This window comes from Cavia porcellus, unplaced genomic scaffold (assembly GCF_034190915.1).
Source record: "Cavia porcellus strain 051 isolate PalLab524CR breed Dunkin Hartley unplaced genomic scaffold, mCavPor4.1 scaffold_19, whole genome shotgun sequence".
Classification (NCBI taxonomy): domain Eukaryota; kingdom Metazoa; phylum Chordata; class Mammalia; order Rodentia; family Caviidae; genus Cavia; species Cavia porcellus.
The window spans coordinates 31,052,997-31,065,860 of NW_026947502.1; the positions used below are offsets into that span (position 1 = coordinate 31,052,997).

The window sequence follows — 12,864 nt, forward strand, 5'->3', positions numbered from 1 at the left end:
ACTGAGCTACACTTCCAGGCCTTTTTACTTTCTTGAGACAGGGCTGTTACATTGACATGCTGGGTTTGAACTTGAAATCCTAATCCTGCTTCAGCCTCCCAAAGTGTTGGGATTACTGGTGTATGCCATGGTGCCTGATTTGCTTACTTTTAATACTTTGTCTTTTTTTTTTTTTTTTTCCTTTTGGTACTTGAAATCAAAGTTTGGACCTCGAACTTTCCAGGCAGGTGCTATACCACTGAGCTGTATTCCCAACCCCTTACACACAAGACAATGTTTCTCATTTCAACTTTTTTATTTTTTAGGTTCCCTGAGACTTAGTGTCTTTATCTCTAAAATTAGTATAAAAACATGTATCTTGTAGAATTTTTTTTTCAAGTATTAGAAATAATTATAAAAACATATCATGTGATTTCCCCCCACCCCCCACCCCCCAGTCAGGATCTTGTTAAGCTTTCCAGATTTGCTTGAACTTGTGGTCTTCCTGCTTTAGCTTCCCAGAGTGCTGGGACTACTGAAGTGTGCTTGCATTTAAAACAGTATATGCTGTTAGGATAAAGGAATGTAACTGTATTCTTCCCACTATTTTAAGTGGTTAGTGGTGGAGAAGGGTCACAAGTTTTGTGTTAAGCCCTTAGCTATAGATTTGTCATTCTTGTTTTCTGAAGAGTTTACTCACATGAGCACTGGTCTGTGTGTGTGAAAGCAGTCGGATGGTCATTTTAGTGTCTTATAAGAGGAGGGTACGCTGTTTTGTGACCTATGCTTTGTAGAATATCTCTTTCAAATGTATTAAAACTCTTAATTAGTAGTTACAGCTTTTACTTACTAATACTATTGCTTGGGGCCAGGGATGCAGCTCAGTGGCACAGACTCCTGCCTGACAACCACAAAGCCCTGAGTTAAGTTTCTGGTCACACATAACAAAAAATAACCTATTGTATGGAGCTAAGGAAAGAACTAGAGAGTCTGGAAAATTACCTTTTCCACAGAGCCTCTAACCCTAACTGTAACCATAACGCTATGAGGAATTTAAGAAAGTTGACTTATATTTCATCATACTGAGGGTGTCTTTGTATCTCTGGGCTACATAATTATGTCTCATTGGGCTGGGTGTAGGGGTGCACACCTATAGTTCCAGTGCTAGGGAAGCCAGGGCAAGAGGATAACTGCAAGTTTCAGTCAGCCTGGGCTGCATAATAAGTTAAACTGAACTGCATAGCAAGACCATGTCTCCAAAAAGAAGAATAAAGAGAAAGAAAATTACATACTCAGAGATGACCTTGTTATAATCCAGGTTGAATACAATATTGTATAGCACACTTGTGGTTAGTCAGGTAACCTGGTGGTTTGTAGAATTTCAGATTCCAGGAGGCAGATCTAACTTATTCCTCCTGTCCTACTTTTTCGTATTTGTCTTCAGATTTTTTTTTTTTTTTTTTTTGTGATGGTTTTGAGATAGGATCTCAGTGTCTAGTCCAGGGTTGCCTTGAACTCACTGTGGAGCCCAGCTGGCCTTAAACTTATGGAAATCTTCCTGCTTCAGTCTCCTGAGTGCTGGGATTACAGGTGTGTACCATCACCACACCCAGATTTTTTGCTTTTTTTTTGTTTTTTAAATCCAATTGATCATGTTCTTGCCTTTCCTTGGATAGAAAAAACAATCCTTATTTTCATCTAAGGTATAGAGGAATATATAGGGAGGGTCTGAGTACTCTTTGATTTGGAAATGTAATTAGTTCTAGTCTAAATTATGGTCTGCTGTTTTTTTACTTACGAATGCAAGGAGGGTAGAGCATTCATGAGACCAATCATTACTACACTAATAGATCTTATGGCAGTGTTTTGGTGAACTGTGCATTATATATGCTTTGTGGGGGTACTCAGATATTAAATACTTTGCCAGTCATATGAAAGGGCCTTGAATAGTCCAACAAAGTCTGGAAAAGTATCTAGTTTGAAAGGTGTTTACCTGATTATCTTTTCCTTCTCCCATTTCTTTGATAAGTGCTATTTTTTTTTCTCTCATTTGAATTTAAGGTGCCTCAGAAAATTTTGAGTAAATGGGAAGCCAGTGTTGGTCTTGCTGAACAATATGATGTTCCCAAAGGGTCAAAGAACAGGAAATGTGTCACCAGTTCAATCAAGTTGGACAGCGAAGAGGATATGCCATTTGAGGACTGCACAAATGATCCTGAATCAGAACATGACCTGTTGCTTAATGGCTGCTTGAAATCTCTGGCTTTTGACTCTGAACATTCTGCAGATGAGAAGGAAAAACCCTCTGCTAAGTCTCGAGTCAGAAAAAGCTCTGATAATCTAAAAAGGACTAGTGTAAAAAAGGGCCTTATACAGTTTGAAACACATAAAGAGGAACGAAGGGGAAAGACTCCTGAGAACCTTAACCTAAATTTTATCTCTGGGGACGTATCTGATAATCAGGCTTCTAATGAACTTTCTAGAATAGCAAATAGCCTCAGTGGGTCTAACACTGCCCCAAGCAGTTTTCTTTTTTCTTCATGTGGAAAAAACACGGAAAAGAAAGAATTTGAGACTTCAAGTTGTGATGCGTTACTAGGATTATCTGAGGGTGCCTTGATCTCTAAACGTTCTGTAGAGAAAAAGCGAGGTCTGGTTTGTAATTCAAAAGTACAGCTTTGCTATGTTGGAGTTGGTGATGAAGAAAAGCGAAGTGATTCTATTAGTATCTGTACCACTTCTGATGATGGAAGCAGTGATCTGGATCCCATAGAACACAGCTCAGAATCTGATAACAGTGTCCTTGAGGTAACAGATACTTTTGCTAGAACAGAAAACGTGTTACCTGTGCAGAAAAATGAAAAGATGAAGTATTCTAGGTATCCTGACACAAACACTAGAGTAAAAGCCAAAACGAAGCCCTTCATTGCTAACTCACATACAGAACACTTACTGGATCGTAAGATAGCAGAGCCTGAAAGTGAAACATCTCAGGTTAATCTCTCTGATCTTAAGGTGTCTACTTTTGTTCAGAAATCCCATTCAGATTTTAGAAATGATACTCTGTCTCCAAAATTCAATACACCCAGCATTTCGAGTGAGAACTCACTAATAAAAAGCGGGGCTACACATCAAGTTCTATTAAATTCAAAAAGCAAACAGCCCAAGTTCCGAAATACAAAGTGCAAACATAAAGAAAACCCAGTTATGGTAGAATCACCAGTTATAAATGAGGACTGCAGTTTGAAATGCTGCTCTTCTGATCCTAAAGGTTCTCCTTTGACCAGCATTTCTAAAAGTGGGAAAGTGGATGGGCTGAAACTACTAAACAACATGCATGAGAAAACCAGGGATTCAAGTGACATAGAAACTGCAGTGGTGAAACATGTTCTGTCAGAATTGAAAGAACTTTCTTACAGATCCTTAAATGATGATGTCAGTGACTCTGGAACATCAAAGCCATCAAAACCATTACTGTTTTCTTCTACTTCTAGTCAGAATCATATACCTATTGAACCAGACTACAAATTCAGTACACTGCTAATGATGCTAAAAGATATGCATGATAGTAAGACCAAGGAGCAAAGATTGATGACAGGTCAAAATCTGGTCTCTTTTCGAAGTCCTGCCCGTGGAGATTGTTCTACCAGTAGCCCTGTAGGAGCATCTAAAGTTATAGTTTCAGGAGGCTCTACACATAATGCAGAAAAAAATGGAGATGGCACTCAGGACTTAGGCCGTCCTTGCCCTAATGGAAGTGACTCTGCACTGTCTGGGGAGTTGTCTGCCTCCCTACCTGACTTAGTGTCTACCAGAAGAGACTTCACTCCTGGCAAAAGTCGATCAAACTGTGTTTCTCGGCGCAACTGTGGCAGATCAAAATCATCACCCAAAATGAGAGATGCATTTTCAGTCCAGATGTCAAAGAACACATTGAACCGGAAAACCTTAAAGACAGAAAAGACCTTAAAGACAGAGCGCAAAAGAAAACTGAATCGCCTTCCATCAGGGACCCTTCCAGGTACACCACAGGGAGACATAGAGAGTGGAGGCTCAATGACTAGCCCATCTAGGGGTAGGGCAGCAGATCCTCCTAAAGAAGAACCTCTACAATTAATGGACCAGTTAGCAAAAGATGAAGATGCTCGTTTCTCTGATGTACATTTTGATAACAAAGTTAAACAGTTGGACCCTGAAAAAATTTCTGAAAAAGGACCTACTTTTGAGAATAGTAAAGGCCCTATGCTGGACTCTGAAATGAACAGTGAGAACGATGAACCCAGTTCTGGTGTAAATCAAGTAGTGCCTAAAAAGCGGTGGCAGCGTGTAAACCAAAGGCGTGCTAAAACTGGAAAGCGCACTAATAGGTTTAGGGAGAAGGAGAATTCTGAGAGTGTTTTTGGGATCTTGCCTCCTGGTGACCATGTAGAGAAAGGGCTCAGTGATTTCTCAGAGTGTAGAGCTCCTCCTTCTACAGATATACTGGAGGATTCACTAATAGCTCCTAATCATGTCAGTCACTTAGATTCAGTTGGGCCACAGTTGAATATTTGTGGTAAATCCAGTACCAGCATGGAGCACATGGAAAAAGAGCCAGGAATTCCCAACTTGACACCACAGGCTGAGCTCCCTGAGCCAGGTAAGGATTTTGGATTATGTTAGAAAGGGGTTGGAGAACAGACTGATAATGCTACCCTTCTAATCTATTTTAATGGAAAGATAAACTGGGAGGGATGGCTTGTTACTTGAATAAGGAACTTTATGTAAAAGGGCCTGAAATTAGAAGACTGGACTTTCTTATATTTTCAGACATTTTTTTTTACCAGAACTCTTAAAAACAATTCTTCCTTTCGGTGCCTCAACAACTTTTTTTTTGCAGAGTACCTAGGGCTTGACACATGATGCTAGGGCATTTGCTATACTACTGAACTATGTCCTCAGCTCCCAACAATATTTTTGCTACTATTTCCTGTCATTTTATTTTATTTTGTTTTTGAGACAAAGCCTCACTCATGGTGGCCTTGAACTCACTGTGTAGTCCAGACTGGCTTTGAACCAGGGGCAATCTTCTACCTCATCCTCCTGAGTACTGGTAGACACCTTCAAAGAACTGCACCCTTGACTGTGTAAACATACCCAGAAGTCATCTAAGGGTTCCTTTTGTGGACAGGTTGGGAATGGAGATAGGTTTCAGTGTATAGTACAGGCTGGCTTGGATCTCACTTTGTAACCCAGGCTGGCCTCAAATTCATAATTTCCTTTGCTGCCTCAACCTCACTGAGTGCTGGGATTATAGGTATGGACCACCACTGCTGGCCTAGATTTATTTCATTGTGGTTAGTACTTCTCTGCAGTATGTAATGATTACATTTATGTTATATTGTGTGTATACAATACTTTCTTGTTTCTCTCCCATCTCTGCCTGATCCCTACAACTCTTCTTCCCCTCTGTGTTTTCAAAAGTTGTATATTCATTTTTTTTTTTTCCTTTTCAAGTTAAAAAAATCCCTTTTAGGGACTTTTTCCATTTTCCCTTTTTTTGATACTGGGAATTGAACTTGGGACCTTGTACTTGCCAGGCAGGTGCTTATGCCACTGAGCTATATCCCCAGCTTCCTTTCCTTTTCTTCTCTGTCTCTGTCTCTCAACAGCATTTGCTAGGTACTTGAGGCTGGCCTTGAATTCTGTAGAGTCCAAGCTGCCTTTGGACTCATAACAATCTTTTGTCTTAGCCACCCAGTGCTGGGATTACAGGCTTATGCCATCATGTTTGGCCCTTTCCTCCATCTCTTGTTCCCCTTTTCATTTGAAAAATAGTTCCATATTTCCTGGTATCTTTTATTTTACTTTTTATACTTCGAGTTTTTCATATAAAGGAAGCTATTATATTTAATCTTGCATGTTTGATTTCATTTAATACTAGTCTTTTTTTTTTTTTTTTGTCTTTTTCCTTTTTATCGGTATCTGGGGTCGAACTCACGACTGCCTGCTTGCAAGGCAGGTGCTTATGCCACTGAGCTAAATCCCCAGCCTTTTAATACTAGTCTTGTTCTGGATCCATTTACCTAAAAATACTTTAGATTTATCCTTCTTTATAGCAGAGTAGTACTACATTGTATATGAATATCACATTTTCTTTATCCATTCGTCTGTTGATGGGCATGTAGGCTGTTTCCAAGATTTAGCTATTAGAAATTGTAAACATGGATGTGCATGTATCTCTGTAATACAATGACTTAACTCTTTCAGGAAGATAACTCTTGGGAATAATTGGGTCAAATGGAATTTCTAGTTTCAGTTTTTTGAGAAATCTCTATACTGATTTTCATTGTTACTAGTATTTTTGTTAACAAATCACCATCCATTGCAATGTATTAAAGGCTCCTTCCCCTTTTTTGAGAGAGCTTTTCACTGTAGTTGAGGTTGGCCTCTAACTGATGGCGATCCTCTTGCCTCAGCCTTCCAAGTGCCAAGGTGGCTGGCCCTTTTTTATTGTTGTTACTGTTGAGATAGGGTCTCACTGTGTAGTTTAGTCTGATCTTTTTTCACTGTGTAGCCCAGCCTGCTCTCTTAACTCATAAAAGTCCTGTCTCAGGCTCACGAGTGGGAGAAGTGGGATTACATGTATGTGCTGCCACACCTAGGGTACAATCTTTTACAAGTTGCTAACTTCAGTTATATATGAAAATTCTACTCTTCTACATTTCCCCACTGCCACTTTGCTGTTGATGTGACAAATCATGTCCTTGTATTATGTATTCATTAACATAGTTTTGTAGACCTAGTTGTTTTTATAGTTTAGTTCAATTCAATACTACAATTTGGAGTGCTTTATGCACCATTGCAGTATTCAGTGTTATAACTTTAACTTTAACATTTTAAGTTTTGAGTGCTTTCTGTTATTTGCCAGTATCTTTTAGGGCGAGGGGCTTTTTGAGACAAGGTCTTACTATGTAGTACAGGTTGTCGTTGAACTCACAGTGTAGCCCAGAGTAGTCTCACATATGGCCTCTCAAATGCTGGAATTACAGGTGTGCACTGTCGAGTGTCTTTTTGTTTCAATTTGCAAGACTTAACATATGAAGGCAGGTCCAGTGATGAACTCCCTCAGCCTTCATTTGTCTAGGATAGTCTGTTTTCTATCAGTTTTGAAGGGCAGTTTATCAGAATATAGTATTGTATTCCTGCTTGGCAGTTTTTCTTTCAGCACTTTGAATATATTATTCTAATCCCCTTTGGTGCGTACAATCTCTGACCAGAAATCTGATAATGTAGTGTGAGCGCCTATGTATGTATGTGATGAATTGTTTTTCCTGGTGTTTTTAGGATTCTCTTTTCCAAATACTGTACTGTGAAGATTCTTTTTCTTCTTTTTTTTCATCTTATTTATCACGTTTCTCATTTGGTTTGGTGCATAGACTGAATTCTTTGTTTATTTAGTTATGTATTTCTGCTTTCTTGTAGATCACGGAATTTCTGTGAGTTTATTCTGGCTGGAATATTTTAAACTTTAATTTTGATGTCCTTTTTTTTCTTAGATTTGTTAAGTCCTAGGTTATTTTTTCAATTAAGTTCTTAGTTGCTCTCCTTTTGTAACATGTATAATATTTGGTAGAGTGGTCCAATTGGTATTGTGTTGTGTTTTGTTTCATTTTTTACACAGAATCTTGCAGTGTAGTTTAGGCTGGGATTGAACCCACTAGGTAGCCCAGGCTGGCCAGGAACTCATGGCAATCCTCCTGCCTAAGTCTCTTTTGTGCTGGGGTGACAGTTGTGGGCCACCATGCTTGGCAATAATGTCTGTTTTAGATTTTATTTTTCCCCTAAGGCAAGGTTTTGCTATATGGTTCAGTCTGGCCTTGAACTCACTCTGTAGACAAGGCTGACCTCAAACTTGCTGCATTCCTCCTGCCTTCGCCTCCTGAGTGCTGGGATTATAGACATATGCCACCCCTGCCTGACTGATGATGTCTTATAAATCCTTATGTTTTCCTTTGATCCTTTGATTCTGCAACTTCAGATTCCCTGTCTTGAGTTTGCAGATTCTTTTTTCTGCTTGAATGTAGTGTTGAATTCCTCTAGTAAATTTTTTAGTTCAGTTGTACTTTTCAATTTCAGAATTTCTGATTGGTTCTTTATTACAGCTTCTATTTTGTTTTTGTTTTTTTCTCCCTCTTGAGAACAGGGTCTTGTATGTAGTCTAGGTCTGGTCTCTATGTAGCCTCAGCTGGCTCAAACTTTCAAATCTGCTCTGTCAGCCATTCTAGTCCTGGGCTGATAGTTGTGTGCCATCATGCCTGGCTAAGGGTTTCATTTTGTTGGGTGCATAGACTGTGTTCTTTGTTTAGTTGTATATTTCTGCTTTCTTGTAGATCACTGAATTTCTTCAAAACTATTAATAGCTGGATGTCCTGGCGCATAACCTATAATTTTCACACTCTAGAAAGTGGTGTGTGATTCAGGGTCACCCTAGGCAATTTAGTGACGTAGCATGACCCTATCTGAAAATAAACAAAAAGGACCTAGGTATGTAGCTTAGTGTGAAGGCCCTGGGTTCAGTCATCAGTACCATAACAATGTGTTTATTTTTTAAAGTGAGTAAGAATATACAGTGTGAAGGTTTTGGGCTAAATCCCATACTGCCAAGAAAACGGTAAATTATTCTGATATCTTTGTCAGGCTATTCATAGGTGTCTGTTTTTTAGGATTCATTTGTGGAGATTTAGAGTCTTTTATTAGGCTATTTGTGTACACTGTGCTTTTTTTTTTTTTTCCTTTTTCTTTTTTAAAGACAGCCTTTTACTATGTAGTCTAGGCTGGCTTTGAAGTCATGGCAGCCCCCCAGCCTCTCAAGTGCTAGGATTGTAAGCCTGTGCCACTACACCCAACTTGGTGCTTTGTATTATGCATTTGAAAATCCCGTGTCTCCTAGTCTTTGCAGACTGATTTCATACTGAATTCCCAGTTATTTTAGCAAGAAATTTTAGGGACTATCTGAAGGATGTAACCACTGTGGGTAGGCATGTAGTTTGCCAGTTGGAGAGGGTTACTTACTTCTTTTTCAGATATTTGCTCTCTCTGGTGTGTGTACTTCAGATGTCTTGTGCTTTTATAAGCTGCCCTGCTTGTTGTAGATAGCTAAAGCTTTCTGTTCCCTTGTCAGCTCCAAAATCAGGCAAACTGATACTATCCTTGGGGAAAGTTACCTGAAAAACCTAAACCCAGACCAGTTGCTCCAGTCTTCTCCAAAGGAGAGATCATGTTTGTGTTCTGATTGTAACGTGTCTTGTATTTCAGACACCCTGATTTTGAAGTAGACTGTTTTCAGTCTCCCTAGGTGTCTTTAATTATGTCAAGTAAAACAGTAACTATCCATGGGACAGCCCTTTGGCTAGCTAAAATGGTGGATACTTCATTTTTTTTTCCTTTGCTTACTCACCTCACACCTCTCAACCCATACTTTACAACAGGAAGCTGTCATTGGATTTGAGCTATATTGCCCTGGGGAAAGAGCAATGTTGAATGAAGTCAAAAGGTTGCTTTTACCCTTTCATGTGGTTTTTTATCTTTTGTTCACCTGAAGTTACTGCAACCTCTTAACTAGTTTCTGGGGTTCTCATAAAGATGTATTATCTGTTTTTGGTTGTTAGTTCAGCATTTCTGTGGAGGAAGGGGGAATAGGACTTTGTATTTTGTTGTCTTGATTTTCTATTTTTTTTTTTTTTCCTTCTTCCTTTTTTTTTTTTTTTTTTTTGGTCTTTTTGACCCGAGGTCTCACTGTGTAGTTTAGGCTGGTCTTGGGCTCACTCAGCCTCCTGAGTGGTAATTAGAGGCATGCATCACCATGCCCATCTCATGTCTTTTTTTAATGCTAAACCAAGTATTGTATTATATAAATGAACCGTAGTTTGCTTATTCATCAATTGGTACATGTTTCCTTTGTTTCTACATTTTGGCCTATGCATAATGCTGTTGTAAATATTTTGTGCAATATTTGCATGGATATATGCTTTTGTTTCTTTTTGTCTATACATATAAGAATAGAGTTTGTAATTTACAAGGTAATTCTGTGTTGAACCCTTTGAGGAATTACCAGAATGTTTGTAAGCTGCTTTACCATTTTACATTTACACAACTAGTATATGCTTTTCAGTTTCTCCATGTTCACCAGCATTTATTTGGTTGTAACTACTTTAGTGGGTATGGAGTAGTATCTGTGGTTCTCATTTGCATTTTGCTGATGGTTAGTAATATTCAGTATCTTTTCATGTGTTTATTGGTCCTTTGTATAATTTGGAGAAATGTCTATCTAAAATTCTGAGTCTTTGATTCTATTTTGATTCAGGGTCTTTGTCTTCATTAAGTTTTAAGTCTTCTTTATAGTAAATATGTTCTACTTTTTTACCCCCTTAATACTGGGGGCTGAATCCAGCACACTGAACTACATTCCCAGCCCCACTTTTTTTTTTGGAAACAAAACACTTGAATAGGCTGGGCTGTCTTTAAAAACACACCAAACCTCCTGCCTGAAGTCTCCTGTGTGCTGATTATAGACATGAGCCACCATGCCCAGCTCCCAGTCCCACTTTTAATTTTGAAACAGAGTCACACTAAATTGCCAAGTTGCCCAGGCTGGCCTTGAACTTGTAGTGATCTTTCTGCTTCTGCCTCTGGAGTACTGTGATTACAGGCGTGTACTATACTTGATTTGTTGTTTTGAATTTTGAGATGGGATCTTGCTAAATTGTCTAGGCTGGGTGTGAACTTGGTATCCTCCCATTTTAGCCTCTCAATATTACAGGTGATTGCTACTACATCAGGCTCATTTTTGTATATTTATATCTCAAAAACTTGGTTAACTTGTTCCTTATGTCTGATAGTTTCTTCCATGAATTGTTTCAGATTTTCTCCTTATATGACTGTGTTAACTGTAGACAGAGATGGTTTCTACTTCATCTTTTCTTATGGGGGATTCCTTTCTTTCCTTTTGTTCTTGCATGCTTTTCTTGGCTAGAAATTTCAGTTTCATGTTGAATAGATGTGGAGAGGCATCTTTGTCTTGTTCTTGATTGGGGGGAAAAGCATTCTGTATCATTAAGTATAATGTGGCTTTGGTGTTTGTTTTATTTCTTACAGTCCTGGCGATTGAGCCTAGGGTTTTCATACTGAGCTATGCTTTCAAATCATTTTCATTTTGAGAAAGGATTTTGCTAAGTTTCCCAAATTGTGCCCAAGTTTGGGATCCTCCTGCTTCTGCCTTCTAAGGTGCTGGGATTATAGAAATGTGACATATAGTTTATAGCATATAGTTTTAGAAAACACTTCATGTTGAGAAAGTTGTCCACTGTCCTTATTTTGTCACGTTTTTCAGATGTATTTTTCTGTGTATTGAAATAATTTTCTCCCTTCTATTAAGTATTACATTGATTGATTGTTGTATTTTGAACCAAACATGCAGTCTTAATGTAAAATCTGCTTGGTCATTATGTGGTTTTTTTACTTGTATTTATTGGTTTCTTTTTTATCTATATTCATAAAATATATGATTCCTTAGTTAATACTCGCCTCAGAGAGTTGTGGTATAGATATTTTAAAGAATGTGATTCTAAATATACACTTTATTACTGATCTATATCCCCAACTACTGGTAAGACCCTGTCCTCCACTGCCCCACCAGTATTGGGGATTAAATCCTGTTCCTTCTCAGTAAATCTATTGAAGACAAATGCAGGCTAAATTGCCCAAACTGGGCTTGTGCTTTTGATCTTCCTTCCTCCCAGAGTGCTGGGATTATTGTGTACCACCACAATTAACTATTTGGCAGATTCTTTTTCTTTTCTCCTCTTCCCTCCCCTCCCCTCCCCTTCCCTCCCTTTTCTTTTCTTTTCCTCCCTTTTACTCCCCCCCTTCCCCTTCCCCTTCCCCTTCCCCTTCCCCTTCCCCTTCCCCTTCCCCTTTCCCTTTCCTACTGGGTATTAAATTTATAACCTTGTGCTTGCCAAGCAGGCCCTGACGGCACTGAACTAAATCCCTGGCAACTTGGTGGATTCTTAAGTAATGATTTGCTAGAACTTATTTGTGCTTTTCTAATTTATACTTTCGTAGAACTTTTCAGTATTGCTATTCAGGGCTATATAGTTGACTTTTTGCTTTTTTGAGACAGGGTCTTAATTCTCTAGTCCAGGGTGACTTTGAACTCACTATGTAGCCCAGATTGGCTTCAAACTCACGGCAATCCTCTTTTTTCAGTTTTTCAAATGCTGGGATTATAGATGCGTACCACCGTGCCCAACTAGTTGATTTTTTTTCTTGAAATGTGAAGTGTGTGCCAGACTGTGAGACAAGTATTTGATAGGATTACTCTTTTGTTTTCAAGTGTAGATTTTCAACTCTGATTTCTCAATGTAGTTTAGGATCTGGGAATTTATCCCCTTCTTTTTCTCTCTGGTCTTGCTTTATTCTAGTTCTAGTTTTCTCTAATAGGCACCAAAATTTGAGGCAAATTATTCTTGTTCCAGGGCATTGTTTTACAGGATGACCTGTAAAATGATTATTGGTCTCCATAAAGTAAAGTAAAGTCATATTTTTTAGAAATCTGTTTTTGATTTTTGAGGTAGGATCACTTATTGCAGTTTGACGGAGTAAAGTGGTGAATCATGAGGGAAAAAAATAGATTGTAAATGAAACATTCAAAATATTTATGTATTATTTATTTATTTATTTACGTCCTTTTTGAGACAGAGTCTCGTTATTTTGTTAGCCCGGGTTGGTCTTGAATTTGGAATGATCACCTCCCTCAACCTCCTGGGTGCTGAGATTATAGGAGTGCGCCACCATACCTAGCAATGTGTTGTTTAAAATACAGTGATTTAAATCTCAATGATT

At 38.6% G+C, this 12,864-nt stretch overlaps 1 protein-coding gene across 20 annotated transcripts in view; it reads left to right on the plus strand.

Moving 5' to 3' along the window:
* The window catches only part of Nsd1 (nuclear receptor binding SET domain protein 1), a 144,044-nt gene that overhangs the window by 62,442 nt on the left and 68,738 nt on the right, over positions 1-12,864 (plus strand). For all 20 annotated transcript variants that reach the window (XM_063230850.1, XM_063230857.1, XM_063230860.1 and 17 more), the window contains one exon: positions 2,041-4,618. In XM_063230850.1, coding sequence (XP_063086920.1) covers positions 2,041-4,618 — 2,578 coding nt within the window. The remainder of the gene's footprint in view (positions 1-2,040; positions 4,619-12,864) is intronic.